Genomic DNA, 25,357 nt, shown 5'->3' on the forward strand with positions numbered 1-25,357 from the left:
AACATGCAACTAATTTTAAATACATGGCCAAGGTCTCTTGTGCTAAACTAAAGTGCCTGTGATATTTACCTAATATGTTTATTGAAGTGTCGCATTAGGTAATTTAATTGTGAAAATGTATGTGGTAAGTTAATATAGCTGGAAGATTAACATCAAATTTAATGTGGAAAAATACAGAGCCTTGATTTAAGCCTGTTGTCTCCATGCTTGACTTTTCTTCTAGTATTTTTTTCTTTTTACTTTCAATTGAATAGTAATTCCACTTCAGTCAAGACTACTTCTACTTTCCTTTCATAATAAGGTACTTTAAGAACAGCTTTGAACATTGTTTCAAATATAAGCTAATTGTGGAGTACTGAAGATATTTTGTATGAGAAATAGAAATATGTGGATTTTTCATAGTAATTGCACAAAATACAACAGTTTTTACTTCTGTTTATAGCTGTTTAATTACTTTTGTATTTGCTTTGTATTAAAACTTAGAAATGAAAATGTGGTAGAAAATGAGTAACAGCAAAATACAGTTTGACAAAATCCTTCTGTAGGTGCTAGGTAGCGTCATGTAGTGTGTGATTGTTCTGCCTTGAATTGTGTATTAATGAATTTACTTGTTTCAGCCACAAATAGCAAAAATTTATTTGTAGTGTCTCCCAATTTCCAGGTATGTTTGGCTGTCTCCCTTACATAAACACCACCACTGAAAGCCTTTAGACGGAGCTCAGGAGAGTTGCAGAGAAGTAGCTTAGAAATGGCTTTTGAAAACGAAGCAGAAATATTTTCTGCGCCTGAAGTGCGAAGTGGCAGCATGTCCCATGTGTCCCTTGTACCACGGGCAGGCGGTGCCTCCCGCTTGCTCCTGGGGAAGGTGGCCATGTGCCTGCACAAGTAGCCACTTCATGGCTGCAGTTTATTTTGTAGTGTTTCAGCTCAGCCCTCGCTTCCACACACTGCGTTCTGGCAATAGTCTCCTTGGGGAAGTGCACGGTCCTAATCAAGTGTCAAATACAGAAAATGAGGGAAAATGAGAAGCAAGAGAGAGTTTCAACTTCAGTTATATTGAAATACTGGAAAAAAATAGGGGGGCTTTGGAAAGTGGTGAAAGGGTAGAACGTGTAAAGTCTCTGTGGGAAGAAAATGTCATCCTATCAATGGATTTTTTTTTTTCAGCGTTTTCTTGCCTTCTGTTGAATTTCATAATACAAGCATGCTTCTTTGTTCCCCTCTATTCTCTGTCAAAGCCCTCTCTTTCAATCGAGCAAAGTATGTTCGTTTGCCTTTTTGTTTTTTAAATGCTCAACTTGAAATCTAGTCAGCTTCAAAATGTTAGTTAAAAATATGTAAGGTCCCCCCTGCTTTGTCACTCTGCCAGATTTTGTGGTTTTACAATCCAGTTTCCTGGGGAGGGTTTTTAAAAATTATTATTTTTTCCTCCTCCATTTCACTGTGTGAATAATTAAAAAAAAAAAAACAAAAAAATAACCCAAACAAACCCAAAAACAAAATCAAACCACAACTGGAGAAACTGACTGGAGGAAACAGTAAGATGTCAAACATTAAGTAAACATTCAAAAAATAGAGGAAAATCCAAGCACCAAGAACTGAAAAAACCCCAATGTGTATATAATAAGTAAAAAATGAAAAAGATGTTAGTGTAAGCGAACTTACGTTTTTCTCTTGTGGATAAGCTGCAAACCATTTTTAAGAAACAGACAACAGTATTTGATTTACTGCTCTAAATAGTAGCAGGTATAAGTGCAAAAGGGGAGAGGCATTCAAGAAATAACTGGCTAAAAGCTAGCAGTATGTTTTCCCATGATTTTGAGGTCTCAGCAGCCTGACTCACCAGCTTCCATTCTGTCTTTTGCAATTTTACATATCCAAAATCTAGATTAAACTAATCCCTCTTGCTGTCTGCCCATGCGATTTAGAGCTGTGCTACGATATGCAGCGTGTATGTGTATCACCACAGCACCACTGGCCTACACAAAGAGCACTTATTGGTGGAATTGGAAAACTGAGCTTTAAAAGATAAATAAATAAATAAATGAAGGAAGGAAGGAGGTATTGTATACATTGAGAGGCCCTTAATTTGGTTTCCTTATTGTGTGCAGCAAATGTTGTCATTTGCAGGGTTGCTAAGCATAAGTCAATAATTTTCAGTATGCAGGCCAATAAGCTATAATTGCCTTGGCAATATAAATTTAGCCGTGTAAATGCTGAAAAAGCCAGTCACGACAGTTTAGGTTTTTGTCTCCCCGCCCCCCCACCCCCCGTTTACTTTTCAAGTCAGTTCAAACTGTACGATCAAGGATCCCAAGGGGATTGAAAAAAGGGAAAACACGTTTTCCAGAGAAAACCAGTCCTCAGCACTGTATGGAACTTGGGCAGCTTCATGAAAAAATTGCGTGCTGTTCTATCACAACATGTCTTTGTTGTCACTTTCCTGTTCTTTCCCTTGAGATACCCCTCAGAAAGGTACAGATCCTTATTATTTTGCCCCATGCAGATACATTCAAAACTACTCAGTGTTGTAAACACTTTGTTTCTATTTGGACAAACTATTTTTTGTCCACAAAGGTTAATATAGAAGGGCAGTATGTAATGGAAAGGCTGCTTATTTCCACTGGCTTTGTTAATGATACAGACCTGCTGAAATACCATTGCTTTTTTGTTTATTCCAGCCAGCCTCCCTATGAGCTGAGATTGGCGTTGTGAAATCACGCAGACCAGTGCTTATGATTTACTGTAAGCATGCCAATGATATAATATTCATAATTAACAGAAACTACAGTTTCAATAGACTGTTACTTTTTCCTTTTATTGCTTTTATTTACATTAAAATTGCATGTAAAATAAGGTGCAGTTATTCTGAAGATTAAGAAACATGTGCTGCCCTTGGCAAACCTCAGTGCGCCCACTTGCTATTTCAGCTATTAAAGCGAAAGAATATGTTTATTGCTTATATTTCCTTGAAGTCAGTGCACTAGCACCTGAAATTAACAGAGCTCTTACGCGAATGGACGCTCTCATCTTGTTACAGAAGGCAAGAGGATAACATTTCTCCTGCTGTTTTTGTCTTTTAGAAACTCATGTATGTTTGGGGGCAGATGGAAAAGGGCTTTACTTTTATGTTGTTATTGCCCCTGGAATTGTAAGATTTGTCAAAACTAGTTTCATGTTGTTTAAATGCCAAAATTAAAATTTCTAATTAATGTGATTATTAGATGAGAGATAATGCTCCCAGAAGAGCATTGAATAAAAAGGGCTACAGTATGGAAAAGGAGGAGGGAAGGAAAGAGGTGGAATATGATCACCGAGAGCAATATGTAATTGCAAGGGTGGAGCATGTCCAAGACTGGTTTGTGATTGGATTTAGATTAAGAAGAAGAGCTTGTGTATTTAGTCTGAAGAGAAGACTAATATTATAGAGGCACCACAGTAAAGGTATCATCAGGTTAAAGGACTTTGTGCTCTCACCGAGTGGAACTGAAATTGCATTTTCAGTAAGTATACCCTTGTCTTTTGGCCTTTTCACAATAATACTGCATTTCTTTTGTCATGTGCCTTACCAATTCTTGGAATAATTCAGCTGTTACTGGTTACAGCGCTTGTTTTGAATACCGGTGAAATTCCTTTCATATCACCTTCTTGCCTCTATTGCCCATTTGCACTTAGGAGTGGTTAAGAACTTAGCTTTTTCATGAATCATTCTTTTTAGGGGTTTTTATGAAAGAATATTGCTGTCTGTTGCAGAGTTCAATCATAACGTTAAAACAGGAATACTCAGCTGAGAGTGTGTTACCTGCGAGTGCCAGACTGGGCATTTACAGCACAGCTGGTGTCTGTTCTGTGACTTTAGAGGTATATGAAATACAGGCAACTTCTTTACGAACAGTTTACAGGGGGAAGAATATATATATACTACCCATGTAATCAGCTTCCTATGTCTGTTCAGATGTTTTTTCAAGGTTAAATTTTTTTAATGGTGAAATCTAAGGCTGTTTAACATGTTTTTCCTTCTTTAAAGCGGATCTTTTGGCTTCTCTGGAATTCAGACAAAAATAATTGGCAAAATGAAGACAGATACCCTGATCCGTAGCGAAGCTGATCGCGGGCAGGAGTTTGCCCTCTGAACAATCTATGGTGAAATAACTATAAGATTGCCAGAAAAACAGAAGAGAAACAGGAGATCTCAGTGTATAGTGCCTGCTTTGCGTGGGCCACTACAATGTACGTGCTAGGGTTGTGAGGTCCTTAATTTCCAGAACTGCCGAGTGCTTTCGGTTCCCAGCTTTCTAGGACTTGTGCGTATGTATACATCTGAAAGTCAGCGCTGCAGCAGCTTCCCAGGCTGAAGTCAGTGGTGCACAGAAACTGCTTTAAAAACTGACATACTGGTGTAGCCAAGATGTCTGTGTTTAAAAATAAGGGGGTAGTAAGAAGTGTTAAATTTCCAAGAATATGTTGTTTATTTCAGTGTATTTTCAGACTGGACTGGCTAAAGTTGTATACAAACTAATGAGTTCATTAGATTCTGCAGATTATAAGCAGCATATAATAGAAATTGCTCTATCAGTCTGTATAATATAGAATCCTCATCTTTTGAGCTAGTTTGAAAAAACAATAACCATACTGTTGCTGCAAAATTCTACAGCATGACTTTGCTATTAGTTTATTAAACCTTGTAATGTCCTTTTAAAAGGGACACTTAAGAGGGCCCGATGCTGTAAACTTGTGAGCATGTGTAGGCTGCTGGTCCTTTCAGTGGAGGTACTCATGCATGCAAAGTTAATTACACCTAAGTGTTTGCAGGGTTGTGCTCATAAACTGCGGTTGTCTTGGGGTTTTGTTGGGGTAGGTGATGATGTGGCCAGGATTTTGAGAGACCTATTCAGGGGATTGCTTTTAAACATGGGGAAAAAAACCACTCAGCAAACTAAATCTCTACTGCTTAGTTTGAAAGAAAATTTTAAAAAAAGAGCTATCGTTTCCTTTTATGTTCTTTAAGATGGAGCTATGAAGGGTTAATTTTGCCAGTGAAAAATATTTACTCCATAAAGTAGCCATAGCTATTCGCTGCTTGTTACCATAGCTGTCCTAATTTCAAATGTCATTAGACTCATCCTAGAGTAATCAATTGTTAAGTTTTCATTTCTAAAAAGTAGGAGTTTGGTGATAGACACTTGTCTTAAATCAGTAAACTGCCTTGGACATTTTATTTGGAATAATAATAGTGAAAGTAATCTTTTTTAAATCACCTATCGACTGAGAACTTTAATGCCAAGTTTCTTGCTGGAGGGAATTTTTATAGTTAAGTTATAAACACCTGAGAATTGCAGTTTATAATGGAAACTTCAGGTCCATTTTAGCCACAGCAGCATACATGTATCTGAAATGAAACTTCTAAAGATTGATTTCACTAGAAGGAAAGAGCTGATGGAGTGGGCACTTGCCTTTGCTTCTTAAGAGCAAGATCCATACTAAGCAGATATTTTGCTTGTACTGCGGAATGGGTTGCATTTCAGTGTTCAAAAGCATTCATTACTTACCTTAAATTAGGTTTAAATGATCATGTTACCAAGCAATTTCTTAAATTAGCTGTGGGATTGCACTGTTTAAACTTTTCAGGTAAATAGCTCGTTCTGTCACTGAGCACAGCACTGTAGGTTCTTGCTAAAGCCGACTTTCAGTGAACTATTTCCATTAGTAGATAAGATTATGAATTACTGTTGAAGCACTGTACTTAACTTAGTGGTTATCCAGCCATTCGTATATAAATAGTACTCTACTGCTGCACAGTCAGCACACTGCTCCCTGGCATTATCTGCTTGATTGTTTTCACATTTGTATGTAACTTCTGTGATTAAGTGCCCTTGTTCTCCTTCGGCGAGTAAATATTCCCGTGAAGTTAGTGGGAGCTCTCCTTCCATAAGGCGTATGGAATGAGGCCATAGAACAGCAAATTTTCCACATATCTTTCCTGGAGATCAATATTTTTTCTTCTCCCTCCTTTCCTGAAGAGAGAGAAGTTAAGTAGCATGCAGTCTTAGAAAGAAAGAAGTAAGTGCGTGCTGTTTTGTAGAGGATAGGCTCCCCTGCTATTGATTGCAGTGATTTGCTTGATGCCTGCTTACCACAAGTCCTGCTGTGGCCCATAGTGGTTCCTCCAGGTCCACATAAAAAGGTCTGAGTTAAGCAGGACATGCAGTGTCTGGAGTGGAACCCAAAAGTGCACAGGTCAGGAGAGTGATATGGGGTGCGCTCTGCTTTACACGTTAGATCTTTTTGCTAAAGGGAAAATAGTATGGAAATGAATGGCAGTAAATTGAACCATTTCTCTGCACATTTATAGAATAAAAATAAATAACAACTTCAGAGTGGGGCTTTTGGTTTAGGATTTATTTTTATTTTTCTGCAACAACTACTTTACCCTTTGCTTCCTCAGTCATTTGTAAAGCATTGGAAATTTTCAAATATTTTTAAAAATGAAGGTTGTAGTAAATGGTTGATGGAAAACATTGTAGAAAGTCTCAACTTTCTCTGTTGTAGAAAGTTTGAAAATGGAGACTAGAACCCTCTTCCATTTCAGCATGAAGACTTGTCTTTGTGCCCGCTTCTGGAAATGAAGTTGCAAGTACCTGCATTTTATAAATATGTTAAATGATTCCAGGTACTCTGAAATATGATGCATAAACCTAATGGAGTCGGGGGTATGAAATTAAGGACTTCTAAGCAACTCACTGAATATTCCTTACAGATAGATAAAAAAACAAACCCAAAACGCACCACCACCCACAACATTTTTTAAAAATTATGGGACTTGTTATTAAAAAACAGGGGTTTGGAGAGAGGTAAAAACTTTTCAGTGAGGAGTTACGTGAGCATATCTTTCTATGCGTATGTGCATATACCAATATTACAAATGAGCATAATAAATTACATTTATCCCTATTTGATAAGGAAATTAATATATTTAAAGCCTCTAGTTTTACCCCAGCTGTGAGAGTGAATTTATAAGGGAGTTTGCGCCTTAAATGTCGTGTATTTTGTTCATACCCCTTCATCAACAGTAGTTTCTTAATATGTCTAGAATAGTTTTTCTGTTTCTGTCACTTGCATTGTCATAAAACCAGAACACATTTCTATAATCACAAGAAAGTACTAACTTTTGTTTTTTCAAGAGAGCTCTTCAGAGGCTAGTGCTTTGATGTAATTCTATTAAACTGAATAGAGTTGTTCCCACATGAAGCTGTAGTTATGAGTCAAGAAACAAATCCATTATGTGGATCTAGAAGTAGTTATTAATGTTGTGTCTATACATGGAAGTACTGGTCAGTACACGTGATAAAATAACTCCTGCTCCCTTTTAATAATTCACATATCTTCCTTGGTATTCCAGAAAGTCTCATCTGAGAAACATGAGCAGAATGTAGTGCTTTTTCTCTTATCACATTTTATCTGGTAATTACTTCTGAAAACATTAGCATTTCAACTAACTTTTAGGGTTTGTTTTGCTGTTATGTTTTTTGGGTTTTTTTAAGAAGTCCTGCTCCTACACATGCTAATGGTGTGCAAATCCTGTCTCAAGCCACTCAATTTCTTGCACTACTTCAAGCTAAAAACCCGTAAGTCAAATTGCAGTTTGGAAGAGTTCATGTCCAGCAAGTTTCAGCTTGGATTTATTTTTATGATTAGTTTTAATGCTCCTATATATGAGTTTGAAAGAGAAAATCTGGCAGCTAGATCCTTGCTAATAGCGTCTTTTTAAATAGCACTGGGCATAAGAAGGGTGTCATGCAACACTCATACACTTGTCCTCAGATCTTTTAAAGGCTTGATCCCCCCCCCCCCCAATGCTAATTGTCTTCTGCAACAGTTTTAAATAAAATCTTATCCATATTTTTAAAATCAAGCATAAAAAGTAATGGGATACGCTTGTTCTGTTCCATACTACACTCATCGCCATAGAATCTGAGTAGCTTCCACAAGTGCATTAAGCAATGAACTAACATCTGTCATGTGTTGTTTATTGTCTCATCCTGTCCCCCTGGAGAGAGCTGTGTGCAGTGGAGTGTTTTGTTTCTTGGGAGGGAGAAAGGGTTGCTTTCCCCTTCCCCCCCCCCCCCCCCCCTTAAGTACATGCTGCTATGTATTTGTATTAAAGCAGGCAAAACTGAGAAACTTGCCATGCATCTGGAGTGGAAGGTGGTGCTGCTTGTGACCAGTCCTTAGCTCACAGTGCAAGTTTAGATTACCCATTAAAAAGTTCAGGCTCCCTTTCAAGAAGTCTGTGTGCTTTGAGTGGAGAACTGTGGAATGGAGGAAGAGCCTGGCTGTTGCCCGTGATCCTCGGTCAGCGGCTGGAGGTCACCTTCTCAGTGTCACCAGCGCAGGCTGCAGTGGCTGCGTTAGAGGGGCTTCTGGTGGGAACCAGTGTAGAAATCAGAAGACCAATATGACAGGCGTGTGGTAACCTGTGTTGCGAGTCACCCTGCAGTGTTCAGTACCAGTTACCTTCTGAAGTGCCAAAGGCTTCATTTTGAGATGCTGAGGTAATTGGGCTGAGAAGTAACAGCGGCTGTGGAACTGGATCACTGTCAGCCACAAGGAAAGAGTTCTCCCGGACAACTGGAGATTTTTAGTCATGGCCATTCTGAGATCTTAGTTAAAAAAATAATCCAAGAAGCTGATGGTGGTGGATTGGCATCTCTGCATCTTCAGTCAATGGAGACTGTTTCATGACTGCAGACTCTACATACTGCTCTTCTAAGTTCCCAGGATCACCTGGGTACTTTTAGGTTTAGATCTCACCTGTTACACTTACATCTGTTGTAAGGTCATCTGTGATTAAAACTTGCTTGGAGGTATGCGTATATTTCTGAAACTTGAGTCCACTCAATCTGGTCGGTTGCATTCTTAAGAAATTTAAAAAACCCAAACAACACCCCCCCCTCCCCCAATGAAGGATCAAATGGGCATGGTGTGTTGGAAGAACTGTTGTGAGTATGCATAGGCCGTGTTGGACATACAATGCATCAGAGCCAGATTTCAGGTCAGAAGAAAATATTGCTAGCTGAGGTCTGCAAACGCAGTTGATCTACAGATGTTAAAAGACAACTGATACAATTATACATGAAATCACTCATCACCTGTTGTTCTCAAATCAAAAGGGTAGAAAAGAGAGTTGATTCTTGTGGATTCCAGGAGTAAAGTGTCAAGTGATGGAAGTGCAGTTTCCCATCTGTGCTTTAGTCCTCTCCTCCAGGAAGGCTTGTGACATTATTAGTGCTTTATGATGAACCTTGGCCAGCCCTCCCTGGTGAAGCGGTGGTGTATCCTGCAGCCATGAGCTAAGTGGAATTAATATGGCTTTCTTCAGCAGCAGTCAGGCTGCTGAATGGTTAGAGGAGAAAGAAAGAAAGTTCTCGTCTCTCCCCTTCTTCAGGTTCTTTCTCTGAATGATGCCAGCTGTTTGGGGTAGATATAATACCTTTGTGATTGACTTACCAGAAGGGAACATGTTCTGGTGAACAAGTCATGGTCTCCCCAAGACCCGACCACATCATAAGAGTTGGGAACCTCCTAATGAATTCCCGTGATCCCTGAAGATCACAATCCTACATGAACTCTAGGCATTGACTGGGTCCTGCATTGGTAGGCATAGGTAGAACAAATGTTGGTTCCAGAAATTTCGATGTATGTGCCAATTTCTCAAGGAAAAAGAAGATACTTCTTCAGGCTAGCGCTTGCTCAGTTTTGTTGCCAGGATTTTGGACTGAAGAGGTAGCTTAACTGCCCGGGGTAGTTGCTAGAGGTAGGATTTGGCACTTTCGGTGCTAGGTGATGAGGTTACTTGGCCAGTAATTTGCAACATAGCAAAGCTCAGAAAAATTAGTTAATTTTCTTTGGGTTTCAGGTTTTTGTCCCTCTTTCTTCTTCTAGTACATAACAGAAAAATAAAGGAAATCTGTCTGAGGGTGCTCTCAGTGATGGTTGTAGTTAGCATACAGTGATAACGGTTCTTCAGCTCTTCATTTCACGGTTGGTAGACTGGCCACTGAAACACTGGTTTTCAGTGTCTGCTGTAGTCTGCAAATTTCTTTTAATGTCTCAGAGGACACTCACTGGTCTGGTCTGTTTTCAGAGGATCTAGATGATGGTCATTCAAGGTGAGATGGTTTATACTGCCATTGATCTCAGCATCAGTGCATAGCCTGGAGCAGCTCAGATCTGGAGTGTTTTGGGTGGACAAATAAGGAGGCAAATACTTCCACTTCAGCATCTGCTGCAATGTGGGTATGAAATCTTTCCACCAATTGCTAACTAAGACTTATTGGTCTGCTGTATGAATCCTTTAATTTGTAGTAGTCTAAGAGTCTGGAAAATAAAACCAGAGTTCTCCTTGGCTTTGTTTTTTGCAGTTAGATGAACAGTTTGCTGAACCGGAAGTGCCTCTGTTGGGTCTGCTGTTAGATGAGAAGGTGGTCTTAGTGCCAGCTGGTTTCACGTGGTTGGAGAGCACTAACCGCAGGTCTGACGTTCTGATCACCTCTCCAGTGCTGGGGACTTCTGAGATCGAGTGAAGGGGTAACGGAAGATCTTGCTGTTGCCAGCTTTGACTTTAGTTTGTGTCAGAGCAATGCTGTCTGTTCCTAGTGTGTTTACGTAATGATCCTGTGGAGTACGATTTCAAATGTGGAATCTGGCTTCTCACGTCCACTTTTCTCTTGCTGTGGCCATTTCATCTGAAAACAGGAGCAGCACATGCTGGAAGCACACTAGTAAGTGGCAGAGATGATAATCTGCATTGAATAGACAATGTGTAGCCTGTTTATGCTTAAAAGGGAATTATTATGCTCGCGGGTAAAGTTATGGTGAAACATTTCTTTGAGAAAACTAGGGTTGAGGGAAAGCACTGTATAACTTGACTGAACCTGTAGTGGAAGCCACCTGGTTTTCATTTTGCTGGCTCAGCAGAATGTTAGATCATAAAGGTTTAATCGTTTTTGACATTTCAGTGCATTTATATTAGATTGCAAATGCTGAATTTCTTAGTAAGTGGATCTTCTCTCCATTAAGTAAATTATGGGAAAATATTTTGTACTATAGCTTAAGAAAAAAACTTTCAGTTTACAGACTGGTAGCAATGGCTGACCTTTTAAAAACATTACTGGTAATGCGTAACCAGAATATCAGACACAGAACGTGAAACAGCTTTAAACTGTCATTTATGCTGCTGATTCCCACATTGAAAGTCACCTTAAAATATTGATAAAATTAAATCCTTTCATTCTCATTTCACAGTATTGTAACATATATACCCACAGTTTCCCTGCCTGCTTTTGCTTTCATGCTACCCTACAAATATTTTTCAGTGTTAAGAAAATCAAATGCTAAGTTTGACGCGTAAGTACCAAACAGTTTGGTGCAAGTAATATGATGTGATTTGTACAGTGTCAAAATCGCATTTAAATGCAACAGGACAAAAAAACCTGTATGAATATGACAAATTTTAAGCACATAAGTAGTCCCAAGAGCCTTCCCAATAGAGTGTCTGTAACATTTAGGGAAGTATGGCATTGGTTATGCAAACATTACTTGACAAATCAATGTTAATTTAGGACAGGTTTTGAGGAGGGCATCGCAAAGAAGCCACCCCGGTTTGAAAAGTGCTTGCCCATCAGGAACTCCTCTTTCAAAAACGCTGAATACCTTGCTCAGTTAGAACAAGTTTCCCAAGTCTGTTGCTTCATGGACACATTACTGTTGCACATATCAGGTTAATCGTATAATTAAAGTCAAACACATGCACAAAACCTTTTTGAACCCTCCAGAAGCCCACCTTAAATTGTAGCTGTCATAATATTTATTGCTTGCATATCGACAGTTGCACTCTGATTACTGCTATTTTTGTCCTTGCATTTGAAAAGGAACATTAAAAGTCAATGGAAATTAGGTCATTTGACTTGTGTGCATACTTAAGTTTGTGCGGTTCTTTAGGATTTGTGTCATTTATCCAGAAATGTTTTCATATGTGTGGCCAGAATAAATGAAACCTTTTTATTTGAGTAGGTAGTGGCCTTAAAATCATTTCTGACATAGATGATCTGCTTCCAAAAATAATAAATCCTTAATTTTGATGTTATAAAGAGGAAAGTAACTGGGAACTAAATGCAAGTGCAGTTGTTTATTAAATAAATCGCTCTCACTGTCATTTTTATGTCCTACTAGTAAGAAGCAAGAGGTACCAGGCAAATGTCCCAGAAACAGTATTTTGAAGTGTAACACAAATCAAATGCTGATGAACTTTCTGCGATTACTTCTTGAAGTAAGATTTTTTGAAGCAAAGTTCACAGGAATTTCTTTTCCATTATAAAATCCCAGTACATACAATTCCTGGTTTTTTGTTTTTAAAATAGATACTGAAAAATGAGTTGCCAAGCACAGAAACAACCGTCTGAGCAGAGATTGAGAAAAATTGCACACAATGGGAAGACATTTCATAGGAGTGTAGTTCCTAGGTAGATGACAATGTGTTACAGACAGATTTATTTTGCTTTTAAATATAGTGAGGTCTAGTTATCTTTCATAAACATTCGAAGGGGAGCTGATTTTTCAGCAAGAGGGAAGTCATAAACAAACTGACCCAAATAAAGTTAAACAGAACAGTCTGCTTCACTACACACTTCTGAAATTTTGTCAGTCTCTGGCATAGATGGGTTTTATTTTGCAAACCAGTTCAAAGCATTTTTTTGTCAGCTGCAGATTACTTTTTTTTTCTGCATATTAATCAAACTGCAGACTAGTTCTTTCAGAGTTAGACTCTCTTAAGTAGTGTATCGCACTATGCTAGTTAACAGCTGTTAGCGTGGACATTTTTATTGAATTCATATGTTACTTGATATGAGTACATTTTAGCCCCGGGGCGGGGGGGGGAGCCTTGTTTTCATTTAAAAGAAGTCACTGTGCAGATGAAAACAGCATCTGAAGAATATTGTTTGAGGTAAACAATGACAAAGTCTGTCTAAAAATGTTGTTGAGTAAATAGTGTTTTCTTGAATTTTCAAGCTAACAATTTTCTGGACAGTTTGAGGAAGGGGGGGATCTACAAAGGTTTTTTTGTTTAATTGCAGCCTGCAGAAAACAGCCCTCAAGGCAAATTGTCTATGTGGAGGGTTTATAACGTGAGATTCATTCAGGGATTTGTTTGATCAGTTCAGAGTATAGGCACAGAGATGGCCTGGTCCTATAAATCCTGTCTCCTGGACTAGTAGCAGTGCTTTCTTATCTGCAATTAATGAGGAAATTCTGTCTGAAGGGAACCATTCACTATTGAACTCTGGGGTGGAGTTTTTCCCTTTCTTTCCTAAGAGAGGGGTGGGAAGGCATTTGGTTTGACTTTGGAAAATCTTGTAAAAATGTAAATGAAAAGACATTTCATGTTGGGGGGGGGGGGGGAATGAGACTACCTTCTCCCAAAGAAATACAGGAGAAATATATTGTGCCTTAGAAACTTGAAACTTTTCTGTATAATTTTCAGAGGTCAAATTGCTTTAATTCTGTTTTGGGCCTTGTTTGTGTTGTATTTCAGCCAGCATTTTCCAGTGCACAGTAGTGACTTTTTTTTCCTTTCCCCCCTGTTTTTGCTCAGTGTAAACAGTTCCTTGCTGTGGTTACACAGACAAATATAGCAGAGAACCCTTTTCTGGGAGAAGAGTCTCCCCATGCATTTCTTAACCATTTTTGGGAAGAATCGATCTATCTGTGCACGCGAGAGAGGGAGGCAGTTGCTGTAAATTGAAGTGACATCATATGTATTACTCCCATTGATCCGCTTTTAGACTAGAGCCAGGATAAAAGGAAATGGCATCAGGGAGGAAGTATGCTCGTTTAGGCACAGATCCCAGTGTGATAATGGAGTAATAATAGAAATCACGCCACTGTCAATCGGTTGCTGCATTAGTCTGAGGCACATTTCCCCTCCGAGGAGGCTTTCAATGACTTCATTCAAGTGCAGGCAGGAGCAAATGGGATATTCAGCATACCAGCTGTACTACTTTAGTGATTTGTGTCCTGGCTTAGGGGTGCAGTGCAAGCGCTGGTGCTGTGGATGCTCAAGTAGATATATCTGTGTCACATTTCATGGCTGTGAAAAGGTCAGTAGTCAAATGTTTCAGTGGCGTTTTTTCTAGTATAACGGGTGAATCTGGCATTTATTGCATTTGTTAATGTAGGAATTGATAAATATGCTCCTTTGCGTGGGTGGTCTTCTGGGATGTGAGGTCAATGACCTCTGTAGCTGCCATACCAGATCTTTGAAGAGGCAAGATTTGTTTTCTTTGTGCTTTTTACAGGTTAGGGGTAGGATTTGGAAAACTCATGGGTTTGTTCCAAGATTATTTGTAGAAGCCCTATCAAACCTACTAATATCTTGAGATATTCTTGTAACACAGTATAATGGCTTAAGTGTCTTGTGTACTGATATGAATAAAATACAAAGTATGCTTTTTCTTAGTTCCCGGCTATTTACTATACATTGCATCTCAGCCCCAGTAAGCTGCTTCGCTAATAGACTTAGTTATATTTTCAGTTTGGTTACATTTTCTTCAATTCTTTCATCTTGTCTTTTTCAAATGCAGACCTAGTTTTGATACTCCCTATCACTTGCAGTTTGTTTTAGAGGTAACAGCCCAATTGTTCAAACTTTAAAACCACCACATCAGGTAACACAGGGGAAGCAGGGGACAAATGGCCATTTAGTGGCAGGACAAAGTGAACTCTTTGAAAAGGCTGAAGAGTTGCAGTAGAGGTTTTACAGTCTTAAGGGCAAGATAAAGTGTGCAGTGGTGGGATACAGCTTTATAGTGGGGATGATGTTTAATTATATGGGACATGACAGAAAACCTCTGGCGTGCTTGATCACAACATATTAATTTATTCCCTCTTTGTAGTGTCAGTGCTCGCAACTGGGGGAGGGGAAACCCTGGGAAAAGCAGTATGGTTTCCATGCAGCAGGCATAGGTTGGGAGAGGAGCTATCTACTTCACAATATAAATAGAGACTGTTGCAGCCATCATTGCCATAATGAAAACTATTTCTTGATACTTGCCACATTTCCTGATTGAAGTGATTTACTTTAATAGTTGCATAGATTTGAGCATTTTGATTGAGCATGCTCCAATACAGTTCAGAGAGTTATTTTACTTTTATAGATATATGTGTGTGTGTGTGAGATTTTTTGGTTTTTTTAACAGGAAGACTGAAATTTTGCGTTTGGGGTGTTATGGTTGTTTTCTGAATGTTTTCAATGTGGCGATACACATTAACACAGTAAAGTTTATCCTGCTGTATTTTGCTGTAGCTGCATTGTGTGGGGTTTTTTTATGCATGTTACATATTCAATAAGCATTCACAGAATATGAGTTGTTGTAAAGAAAAATGGCTTCACAATAATTGAAAAGAAATTTACTTTTTGTTTTCTCCAGCATTTATGTTTTGGTAGCACTTAAAAGCAAGGGCCCCTTTGTATTAAGCATAAAGCAAACAAATGCAAAATCTACAGTGAGAACCCCAAACAATTCTCATGGTGTGAAAGATGAGAAGAAACAGGTGGGTGGGACAAATAAGGACGGTGGTGGGGAAAACTAAAAAGAATGGAGTGTGGGTTTTCGGGCTGAAAATTCGAGTGCAATTTTATGAAGTTTGTTTATAGCCGTTAAAAAGCTGCTTTGGAGGTAGTGTTATTCATATTGCTGTGTTTGGGGAAAGGAAGATTTCTAAACCCCTGAAGGAATTTTGCAGTAGTCCCTGTCGTGAAACTTCGGCCGAGCTTTCTGCCTCTTTGCTTAGGCGAGGTGTTTCTCTTAGGCAGAGTCTCTTTTTATTAAAAGGGAAGGGTAAGAAATGAAAGAGAATGTTCCTCCTTTTATTTTGTGTTGGAAGGAGTGGGAGAACAAGATGTAATAGCTGCGCCCACTAGTGCCACTTTGGTACAGGTCTGTCAGCATTTCTTCTGCCGGTGCCCCCACCCTCTCTGCTGGTGTTTGCTAGCTCCTGCCTTGGACTTTAATTAAACCGTGAGCTGGAAACCAGTATGTAAAGTCTCATCTTGGGCAGCTGGAACGTGGGAAAATAACAGAAGCCATGGTCTCAGATTTTTTATTTTTTTTTTCCTCTGCAGTCTCAAATTTAAACTGGTAAGAGTTTAACCTGTAATTCTGAAAACTCCTCACCCATAATGCAGCACTAGGCAGAGGTGAATTAAGGACATGGCTGTTGCTCTGCTGCTGTGTTTTTGTTGGCTTCAGTGAGATTCTGTAACGTTATCTTAAACAATAGCTTTCTGTGGGTGAATCTGTATAGCAATTATATTGCAGATATATTATAAAATAATAACTCTCAGCTGTTCTGTACCTATGTATTCAAGCAGCTGTTCTACAGTTTCTACAAATTAAATGTTGCGCTGCTGTCTTTGTAGTTAGCAGAGAAAGCTTTCTAAATCAGAAGTTACCTTTCTGTGCGTGGTGTTCTGCAACATTTCAGATTTTATTAGTGTTCAGAATGAATTCGGTTTCCAAGCAGAGTCACTTCCCAGAAGCCTTCCCTGCTTTATTTTTTAGAGCGTCTCACCATCCCCTGGCAGCTGCTGTTGGACTGCGCAATAAACATTCAAGTTGGCATTTTAGTAGTTGTCCTGAAATTGAAATATTCAATATTTTTAAATGTCTGACTATTTTTAACAACTCCATTTTGTTGGCAGGCTTCGGTACCATTTAGCAAATGTGCCAGTAAGAGCCAGTAAGATGTGATTTTTTTTCCGTCTCTGAGAATACAACTTTAATAATAAAAAAAATGGAAGGAAATCAAAATGCAAGGAAACCAAAGCACTAAAATCCTAGAGACCTCTTTTCCTCTTTATTCTGATTTAGATATTAATTCTAAATTATGTCAGACTAGAAAGGAATAAAATGTCATGTTGCTGAGTTAGTTGTTAACGGCGATATTTTACAGATTAAGACTTATCAGAAGATCCTTGATATCTTCGTGGACTTGCTGTCAGAGATCAGGGGTCCAGACTTGTTCCGTCCACGTAAACAGCCCTGGCTGTGGGGTGTGTTGTTGGAAGAGGCATTTCCTATAGCCAGCTTCATTTTGTGCCTGCTTAGCACATTAATGCAGCAGAGGGGGACATGGGTGGCAAGGCGGGAGCAGAGAATCGCCAAATGTGATAAAAGCTGGAAGCAGTGTTACAGTAACAGGATATCTTATTTCATTAATCTGTCTGGAGAACATTGGAAGTGAGTAGTGCTGGTTTCTTTTTGTGTGCAAAAGCTTAAATTCACATTCTTCCTCCCTTCCCCCTTCCTCTTTTGGTGCCCTGCGATGATGAATAGGGGGGAAGGCTTTGGAGCATATAACAAACTTCTGACTGATCACCCTGAACCCTCAATTTCCAATAGATGTTTCCTGGCAGCTGGTGTAATTTCTCTCTGCGCTCTATTTGAATTATTTATTTGTTCATCCAATAAGCCTATTAAACAGAGCACTTAAGCACTTGCTACATCAGACTTCTTGTGCTTTTTCTTTTTAGGTTACATTAGGTTCAACTTAAAAATGATAGGTTCTGGAGTCGGGTGACTAACTGCTGAATATATGTGCATGTATAGATACATATATACTGTGTGTGCCACAAACATAACATTCATGCATCTTTACCACATAATGATGGATGGCTTGTGACTCATTGCACTAGAATATGCCTCAAAATGCGTCGTTACAACACTTGTTTTGTGGGTCATTTATTTGTGTTGTGTTTCTTTGTTCACTGTAAGAATATTGTTCAGTTGCTCGTGTAACATATAAAAATGCCACTCTTAAAATTATACATTCATATGTCTGGTTGATTCCTGAAATTATGCACTGTAAATTATTCTCTTTTTTTATTCCTTCCAAGCCCAAACAAAATGGAATTACTTAGCATATGTATTCCATAAAAATCTTACTTAATAAGCTATGATTATGTTTCAATAAGATGAGCACGGTTTAGATCTGATCTAACTGTAGTAATGAAAACCCTGGCAAATGAGTCTTAATTGTGCCCCAGCACAGAGTCTTTCAGAACGCAGACACGTAAACTCCGAGGTTTTTCAGAAACCAGCTAGAAGTTCTTGTTGTATTGCAAGCACATGCCAGAAGTACACAGGTTATCATAATCTTGTCCTCTTTAGTTTGTTTCCATGTAATTGCTCAGTCATTAGAGATCTTTATTCACACATGGCATTTATTTTTCTCTTAGCTTCTCCCTGACCAGCTGGTCTTACTTCTGGAGTTTCTCTTGGAGGAGAAGACATTGTGTCCTAGAATACTGCAGTGCTTAGAGAAAACATACCAGCTCCGGGAGCAAGATGCTGAGGTAATTCACTTCAAAAAAAATCTCCCTAACATACGCCATTGCGTTGTTGACTAGGAGTGATAGCATTCCACTAGGATCCAGGCTCATTCAAGTTCTTTTTTCCATGTCTCAATCTGAAATTGGATGTTCTTAACTCCAGTATTGTTGCATCTTCCGAGGCCTTAATTATTCAGTATTTCTGTGTGTTTTGTGTTGGTCCAGGTGTGTTTGCATACCGTGGTAGGAGACAGTGCAGCCTAGATGTCATTACTATTGTACCTGTACCTTGGGCAGCGCATTTGCTCAAGTGTTAAATTTCTCACTATGTCATGGTGACTGTGTATTAGAGCCCAGTTCATTTTAGTTGTGTGTATTGTCTCCAAATGCAATCGTGTCTGTTAGGGTGTAAAACTGTTTTTCCGCGTGATCAGCCCATATCGTTCCTCTTTGAGTGCTCCAGAGTCTCACTCAGGATTTAGAAGAGTTTGCTTTCCAGAGAGACTACAGTATGTTCTGGTTTTGGGCATGAGTTTAAGGGGGAATCAGTTCTTTACAGTTGCTTCTAGTAAGTGCCAGGGATATTAACAGTCCCTGAGGAAAACACTGTTTTATATGATATTGTAAATGTGCCTTCCCCATCACAGGCACATAGGAGGCTAGCATCGCTGCTCCAAAGAGCTTAATGTCTTTGGGGGGCAAACCAGTAAATCATTATTACCACACGGAGCGCTGGCTATTTTGTGGAGACCCATGGATTTCTCAAGCTGGGAGAGTTGTGACAATTAAGGCAGCAGAAGTTGTGGCTGAAAGCACCCTTGCAATGAGTCTTTGCTTTGAGTATGTAGTGTTCAGGAGGGGAGGTAAGAAGGTGGAATCAGTCATGAAAATAAAGAATATGTAGATTTATATATAAACAAGGGTTAGTTATGAAGTAGCATATGATCAAACTAATGTGCAATGAGGGAGCACAGTAAACTTAACATGACATTTGACTCTTGTTTAATTAAAAACTACTGTGAAGGTTGCGGAAAGTCAGTGTGCATGACTTACCTTGTTATAACTGGAACTTTATGGCAATAATTAAAATTGAAGGTGAGTGCAAAATCTCTCTCGCTACTCTTATGCTGCAGTTGCTGGGTGGACACTTATAAACACTTGGGAATCCAAACATTAATGTAAAGATTGATAGAACAGAAGTCTAGCTTTTTCTCAGAAAAAAATGGACAACATTTTGACTTTTGCCGTTTACTGCACCTTTTTGCTTTTTTGTTGATACAGGTTTCGAAATGCCAGATTTGTTTTTAATTAGTACTTGAACCAACATTTCTATTTATAGGTATTAGAATATATTTTAATCGCATCTGAATACCAGTGAAATGTCAGGGGCTCTATAATGGGAAGAGGAATTAATAGGGAGATAGATCAAAGCAATAGCTGTGGTGTTGCTGCTTCATGCGTGTGAATTGTAAGCACCAGGCCACAAGCTTTGGTTTCTCAGGTTTTTCCTTTCTCTCCACTTTCATGCTTTCTTTCTTCGTTGAGGTGTCATATAAAAGTACACAAGTGACCTCTCAGAATTTTTTCTTTTAAAAAAAAACAAACAACAACAAACCACAAAATTATGGCCTCAGTGAAAGGAGCATAATCTCCATTTTATTTTACAAGGTGAAACCAAGGGCTTAGCAGACGTTGAGAAGTACAACTAAGATAACATTACCGTTAGCATTTTACCAGTCATCAGACACCAGACACCTGCAGTCCTTGAAAGGGAATGTTAGTTTACACGCCCTCACGTACCTGAGGGAAGGACTTTTTGTGCCTCTTTCTCCAGTATGTGCACAGGGGATTTTTCTTGTCGTGACCCAGGGACAAAGAACTGCAGTCCAAGCCTATAGCTGAGCTGTTCTTGTCTAGATTTGATTTGTGAAAACATTAATCACTTACAGTGATCCGGTTGTGTTACTGGAGTTCAAATGTTCTCAGTAACTAAAAGTCAGAAATGGATTATTAAAAATACAAGCATAAAAAATTGCAGGCAGGCCAATAAGAAATGAAAACTGTCAATGTTAGAGGTTTTATTCAGGGATTTGTGTAAGTAACATTGTCAGCTGTGTTCCATCCAGCAGCAGAAAGTTAAGAAATAAGGACTTGTTTTCTTATTTTTGACAAGTAGCGTTTAAATTCACATTAATCTTACGGTAGGGATTAGCAATGATATGGCCAGTAGTATATGAGAGTGGTACACAAAGTAGTATGGTTTTTTGTATTTTAAACAAAGTTTGGTCTTAAAAATTGTACATAAAATGTTGTCTGCACACTCAGGAGTTGGAAGGCTCTCCCTGTATGTATTGTAGGTAGCTAAAAGGCCTTCTTACAGCATCAGAGGGAATATAAAGAATATAGCCTGTATATGTGCTGCTGAGTACTGTTGTGAGGGCAAGAATGTTCCACACTTTGTTGTACTTATGTGGAAAAAGTAAAGGATTTGGATAATGTCACCTCGTCAGATAAGTGTGTTGGGGGGAGTAAAGGGGACAGTTGCCTGGTGCATTTTACTGTTGAGATGAAATCAGTAGAGAACCACTTCCCCCCCGTCTCTGCCCATTTTAAAGGACCTGAATGTTCTGTATGGACACTTCAGTCCTGTAGCACGCTGGTATTGAAGCACCACACTGAAGCTAGCATTGGGAAAGTACTAGGGAAAAGCTGCCCAAGGTTGCTTGAGCCTGGTTGACCTGAAATGGGATACATGTGTATTGGGCTTGTTTTGTCTCTTGAGTTACTTTACAGTTCACTCATCGAGAAGCCTGTGAAACACAGCTCACTAACTCAAGTTTCACAAATGCTGCGAGAGAGCTCGTTTTGGGGGGTTGTTTTGTCCTACACAAGTACAGCACGGGGAGTCGTGGTTCATGTTTCTTAAAGCTTTTGTATCTGTATTTCTGAAGCATCTTTATTTCGACTTTAAAGTTCAGCACACTTGTAAAATGGCATGCACCTGGCAGTGTCTGCACTTGCCCACGGCAACATGCAGGTTGCCAACAGCACTGTTTGGTACTCCTGACCACTTGTTACCATGTGCGTGTCCAGCCTTACCAATGTAGGGGCACACCTCGCTTTGGAAAGGAGAGGGGGGATTGCAAGCAGGTTATCTGCCTTGTTTTGATTCTTTGGAGCAGCCAGGAGAGGAGAGAGGCGTGAGTCAGCCTTTGGCTGGAATTTAGCTATTGATCTCTCTTCAAGGAGTGCTCAAGCTGTGTCCTCTCAGGGATCTCCTCAGCAACTCATTGTAGTTCCTGTGCTCTCTCAAATGAGATCTCACCACAGATATGTAGCTTCAGAGGAGAGTAGGAGGTCAGTGGTAGCCTGTCCCGTCTAAGACAGACACTGATTTGAATGCCTCAGCTAAAAAAAATCAGAGGTTATTTTTGATTTGTAATGCATAACACATCTGTGATAGCAACCTTTGAGCTGCAAGAGCCAGAAGTGAGATAGTGATGGCTTAATCACATTTCAAACTGGTCTGCCCCCAGTCTTGGATACTACAAGAGGCTTGTAGGGCATCTGCCTAATTGCAGAATTTGTGACTCCCTCCTATTTTTTTTTTCAGTCTGCTTGTATAACAAATCATGATTTCATTTTCCATTTACTGTTCAAACCTTGGAACATCTGAGAAGGCACAAAACTACAAGTTTGTTTTCCAGAGATTAAATTCACTGATGTCAACTATTTGAATTGAGCATATGCAATCTATCTTTAAACAACGTTTTGAGAGCAAGGAAAGTTTCAAAGTTTAAAGCCATTTTTCCATCACTTCTCAGTGCCTTGAGCCTATCGTGGCTCAGACCTTGTCAGACAAGTGGGAGGCAATTGCATGGAAGAATGATTGTGTCCTCAGTTTTCTCTTCGTGTTCCCTATTTTCTTGCTGTGCCGCTTCCTGCTACACAGTAAGATAGCTCATAGACAGGCTATGTCTCCGTGACATAGCACATCCTGTGTCCAAGAGAAACATTATAGAAGCTAGGTGCAGTTTGAAGATGACAAAGTCCAGCTGGAAGTTCAGCTGACTGAGGAGAACTGGGATATGTTATAAAGCAGCTACAGTTGCCATCAGCGCAATAGGATAACAGAATTGAAGGTGGGTCTGGGGTTGGTTTTGGTTTGTTTCTTTGAGGTGGCTGTTTTATGCAGATACTTAATTTATTCAGTATCTAGCATCTGGCAGAATGTGGGGAACTGGTCTCCTTGGAAGGTTTTTGGTTGCTAGTATTTTTTTAAGTCCTCCTAACTTTGATGGCACCTGTTTTGATATGACTATGCAAGCTTATCTTGTTTGAGCATAGGCTGTTGAGGACTTTAATGTAAAAAAATTGAAATGAGTTAGTTACAAGTGTCTGCAGACAACACTGGGAGCTTGGGATGACACTCAGTTGAATCTGTTAACTAGAAGAACCCTGTGATTATTTCCATTATTTCTGTTCTAACATCTTCATTTGGTCAGGGAGAGACCTGTAATTTGTGTGTACGCAAGATCGCAGGACGGCTGAGTAGCCTGCAGAATAGTAAAAAAGGTGACAGGGAAAAGATCACTAAGACCATAGGAGAAGGGCAGTGGGAGTGCGCAACACTTTCAGTCCTATTTAAGACTTGACAATATTTCTGCAAGTGTGCTTTACTTGTTGCTGAGTTGTCTAAGACCTGGTGATAAAAAATACAGAGTGTGGATGAAGCAGAAAGATTTATGGTGTATTTCCCTGGACTTTTCACCGTAGAGTTAGCTTTTCTTTCTTTCCTACTGCAGGCATCACTTTTTTTTATAAAATATCTTGCCTGCACAGCATATGGAAAGTTGCTTTGTTAGTTTTCCTGGTCTCAGCAAGTTGGCTGAAATGCTCTTCGCTTACATAATGCTTTCCCTGTATTCAGGATCATAATGTGGTATATTTTGGGGAGAGAGGAGAGACTATAACTGTTTCTGCAGAAAATGTGAGTAAAATGAGTTAAGATCATAATATTGTCAGTCATGTGGGTGGCATAAAGCCATTCTCACACAACTACTTCATTGTGCATGAGGTCTGCCTATGAGACCAAGGCTATAAAGTGGTGGCATCTTATTTCACTGACAGAAATCCAGTCATGCTAATACAAACCATATAAGGTGCTTGGGGTCCTAAAAGTGGTGAGAACTGTGTCTAGGACAAAATAACTTTGATTCATTGATCTTTCCTAGCCCATGAAAAGCCGGCAGACATGGAAGTACAAATGAATTAAATGCAATATCTGTCTTGCCGCTTTCCATCTGATGGAGACTGCATTGAGCTGAGCACATTCTCGGACTGCGTTATTCAGCTATCCTGCCAGTTGCAGCTGGGCGTTGTTGGAAGGCACCCTTATGGAACAGAGCTCTGTACAGTGTAAATCTGGGTGGGAAAAGGGAGCTGCTCAGGAAAGGTCAGTCCATGCTTGCAGGCAGACAAGGCATTCGGTGAGCTTTCCTTTCAGCACAGCCACGGGGCTAGTCCTCCCTTGGGGCCAGGGCTCAGGAGCAGTCTCCAGCTTTTGAATAAAATTAGCGATGTGTTGCAAATACCTCCACAGGCTTGCCAGTCCTTCTTGACTGGACCATGGATCAACAGATAGGCATGTTTCAGACAGTGGCATTGCAACCGAACAGGGAGATACACGATCCTTTTCCTTAACCTACGTCATTGTTGGTATGAACCATCAGTTCAATAGATGAAAAAGGTAACAGCTTGAGCTCGTGACCATATTACAGGACATTACTTTCTTCAGAAGATAAGTGAATACAGTATTGTTTTGTCTCTGCAAAAGTAAAAATAGTTTCTGTAGTTATTCCATATTTAAACACACATCTTAGTATTCAATTTCAACTCGAGTCAGGAGGAGATGCCTTATTTTGTGTATGAGAGTATGTTTTGCAGGACTTACTAAGCTGCTGTGAAAATTTATCATGGATGCAAAATGAATTTCACCTGCCTTTTCCTTTCTTAATGTTATATTCAGAGCATTATTGTGGCACTAGAGGTAAGTAAGATTACATTGAAGAATTTTTTATTTGCAATTGAATTATTGCAATTAGCAATTCAGTATTGAGAAACTAGGAACTTAGAAAAAGCTCTGTACAGCAGTCAGCCTGCATGCCAGATTTGTTTCTGGAATGAATCATATTTGAGGTCTGTATACCCAACCATTACTGAGGCGGTACGTTCATTAAATGGAAAGGAAAGAAGAGGGAAGAAATTAGAGTTTTTACGAAGTGAAATCTCTGTACTATTACCAGCTTTTCACACTCGTCCTCACAGAAGTATTATTTTTTTCCCTGCTCTTCTACCGATACTTGCCCTGGCAAATACTAGCAAAGAGTATCTCACTGTCATAGAAAATCTTTCCCATTTTCACTAGTAAAGGGGCTAATTTCAGAGTACAGTAGACTATCCCCATCTCCTACAAAGGAAATGCATTGACCGGAGCAGCAGCCACTTGTCAAAAGGTCCTCTGTGATCTTGATATGTTTTGAGCTTTCACCCTGTTTCATGTTCTTACTTGTGTTGTATCTAAATGCGCTTTACAGGCTCTTTGGCACAGATGGTATTGGTATCGCTATTGGTAAAGATAGTTTTTCACAAGTGTGCGTTTGCAGGAGTTGGATTTTTTCCCCAATGAAAATAACTTTGCAAAGGGTATCTTCTAGGAGTATGGCACTTGCTTCACAAAGATGACACCCAAAATTCAGTGTGAGGCTAAGAGTATTGGAACAGGATGAGGGAAAAACGCTTCCAGTAACAGCAGTGGGAGTCATCTCCTAGGATGACTGGCTTATGTGCCTGTTGTAACTGAGTGGATGTGTTGGGGTGAATTTGTAAGACTGACCAAAGGATAATCTCAAGTAGCTATAATTCGGGTTTGTTTTGTTGCTACATGCAAAGTATGGGGGGTTTTCCAGC

The 25,357-nt window shown here is 39.4% G+C and overlaps 1 protein-coding gene across 10 annotated transcripts in view; it reads left to right on the forward strand.

The window, feature by feature from the left end:
- AOPEP (aminopeptidase O (putative)) overlaps window positions 1-25,357 on the forward strand; it is a 209,848-nt gene that overhangs the window by 166,555 nt on the left and 17,936 nt on the right. For all 10 annotated transcript variants that reach the window (XM_072859722.1, XM_072859731.1, XM_072859719.1 and 7 more), the window contains one exon: window positions 18,296-18,412. In XM_072859722.1, coding sequence (XP_072715823.1) covers window positions 18,296-18,412 — 117 coding nt within the window. The remainder of the gene's footprint in view (window positions 1-18,295; window positions 18,413-25,357) is intronic.

This window comes from Ciconia boyciana, chromosome 4 (genome assembly GCF_034638445.1).
Source record: "Ciconia boyciana chromosome 4, ASM3463844v1, whole genome shotgun sequence".
NCBI classification, from domain to species: Eukaryota; Metazoa; Chordata; class Aves; order Ciconiiformes; family Ciconiidae; genus Ciconia; species Ciconia boyciana.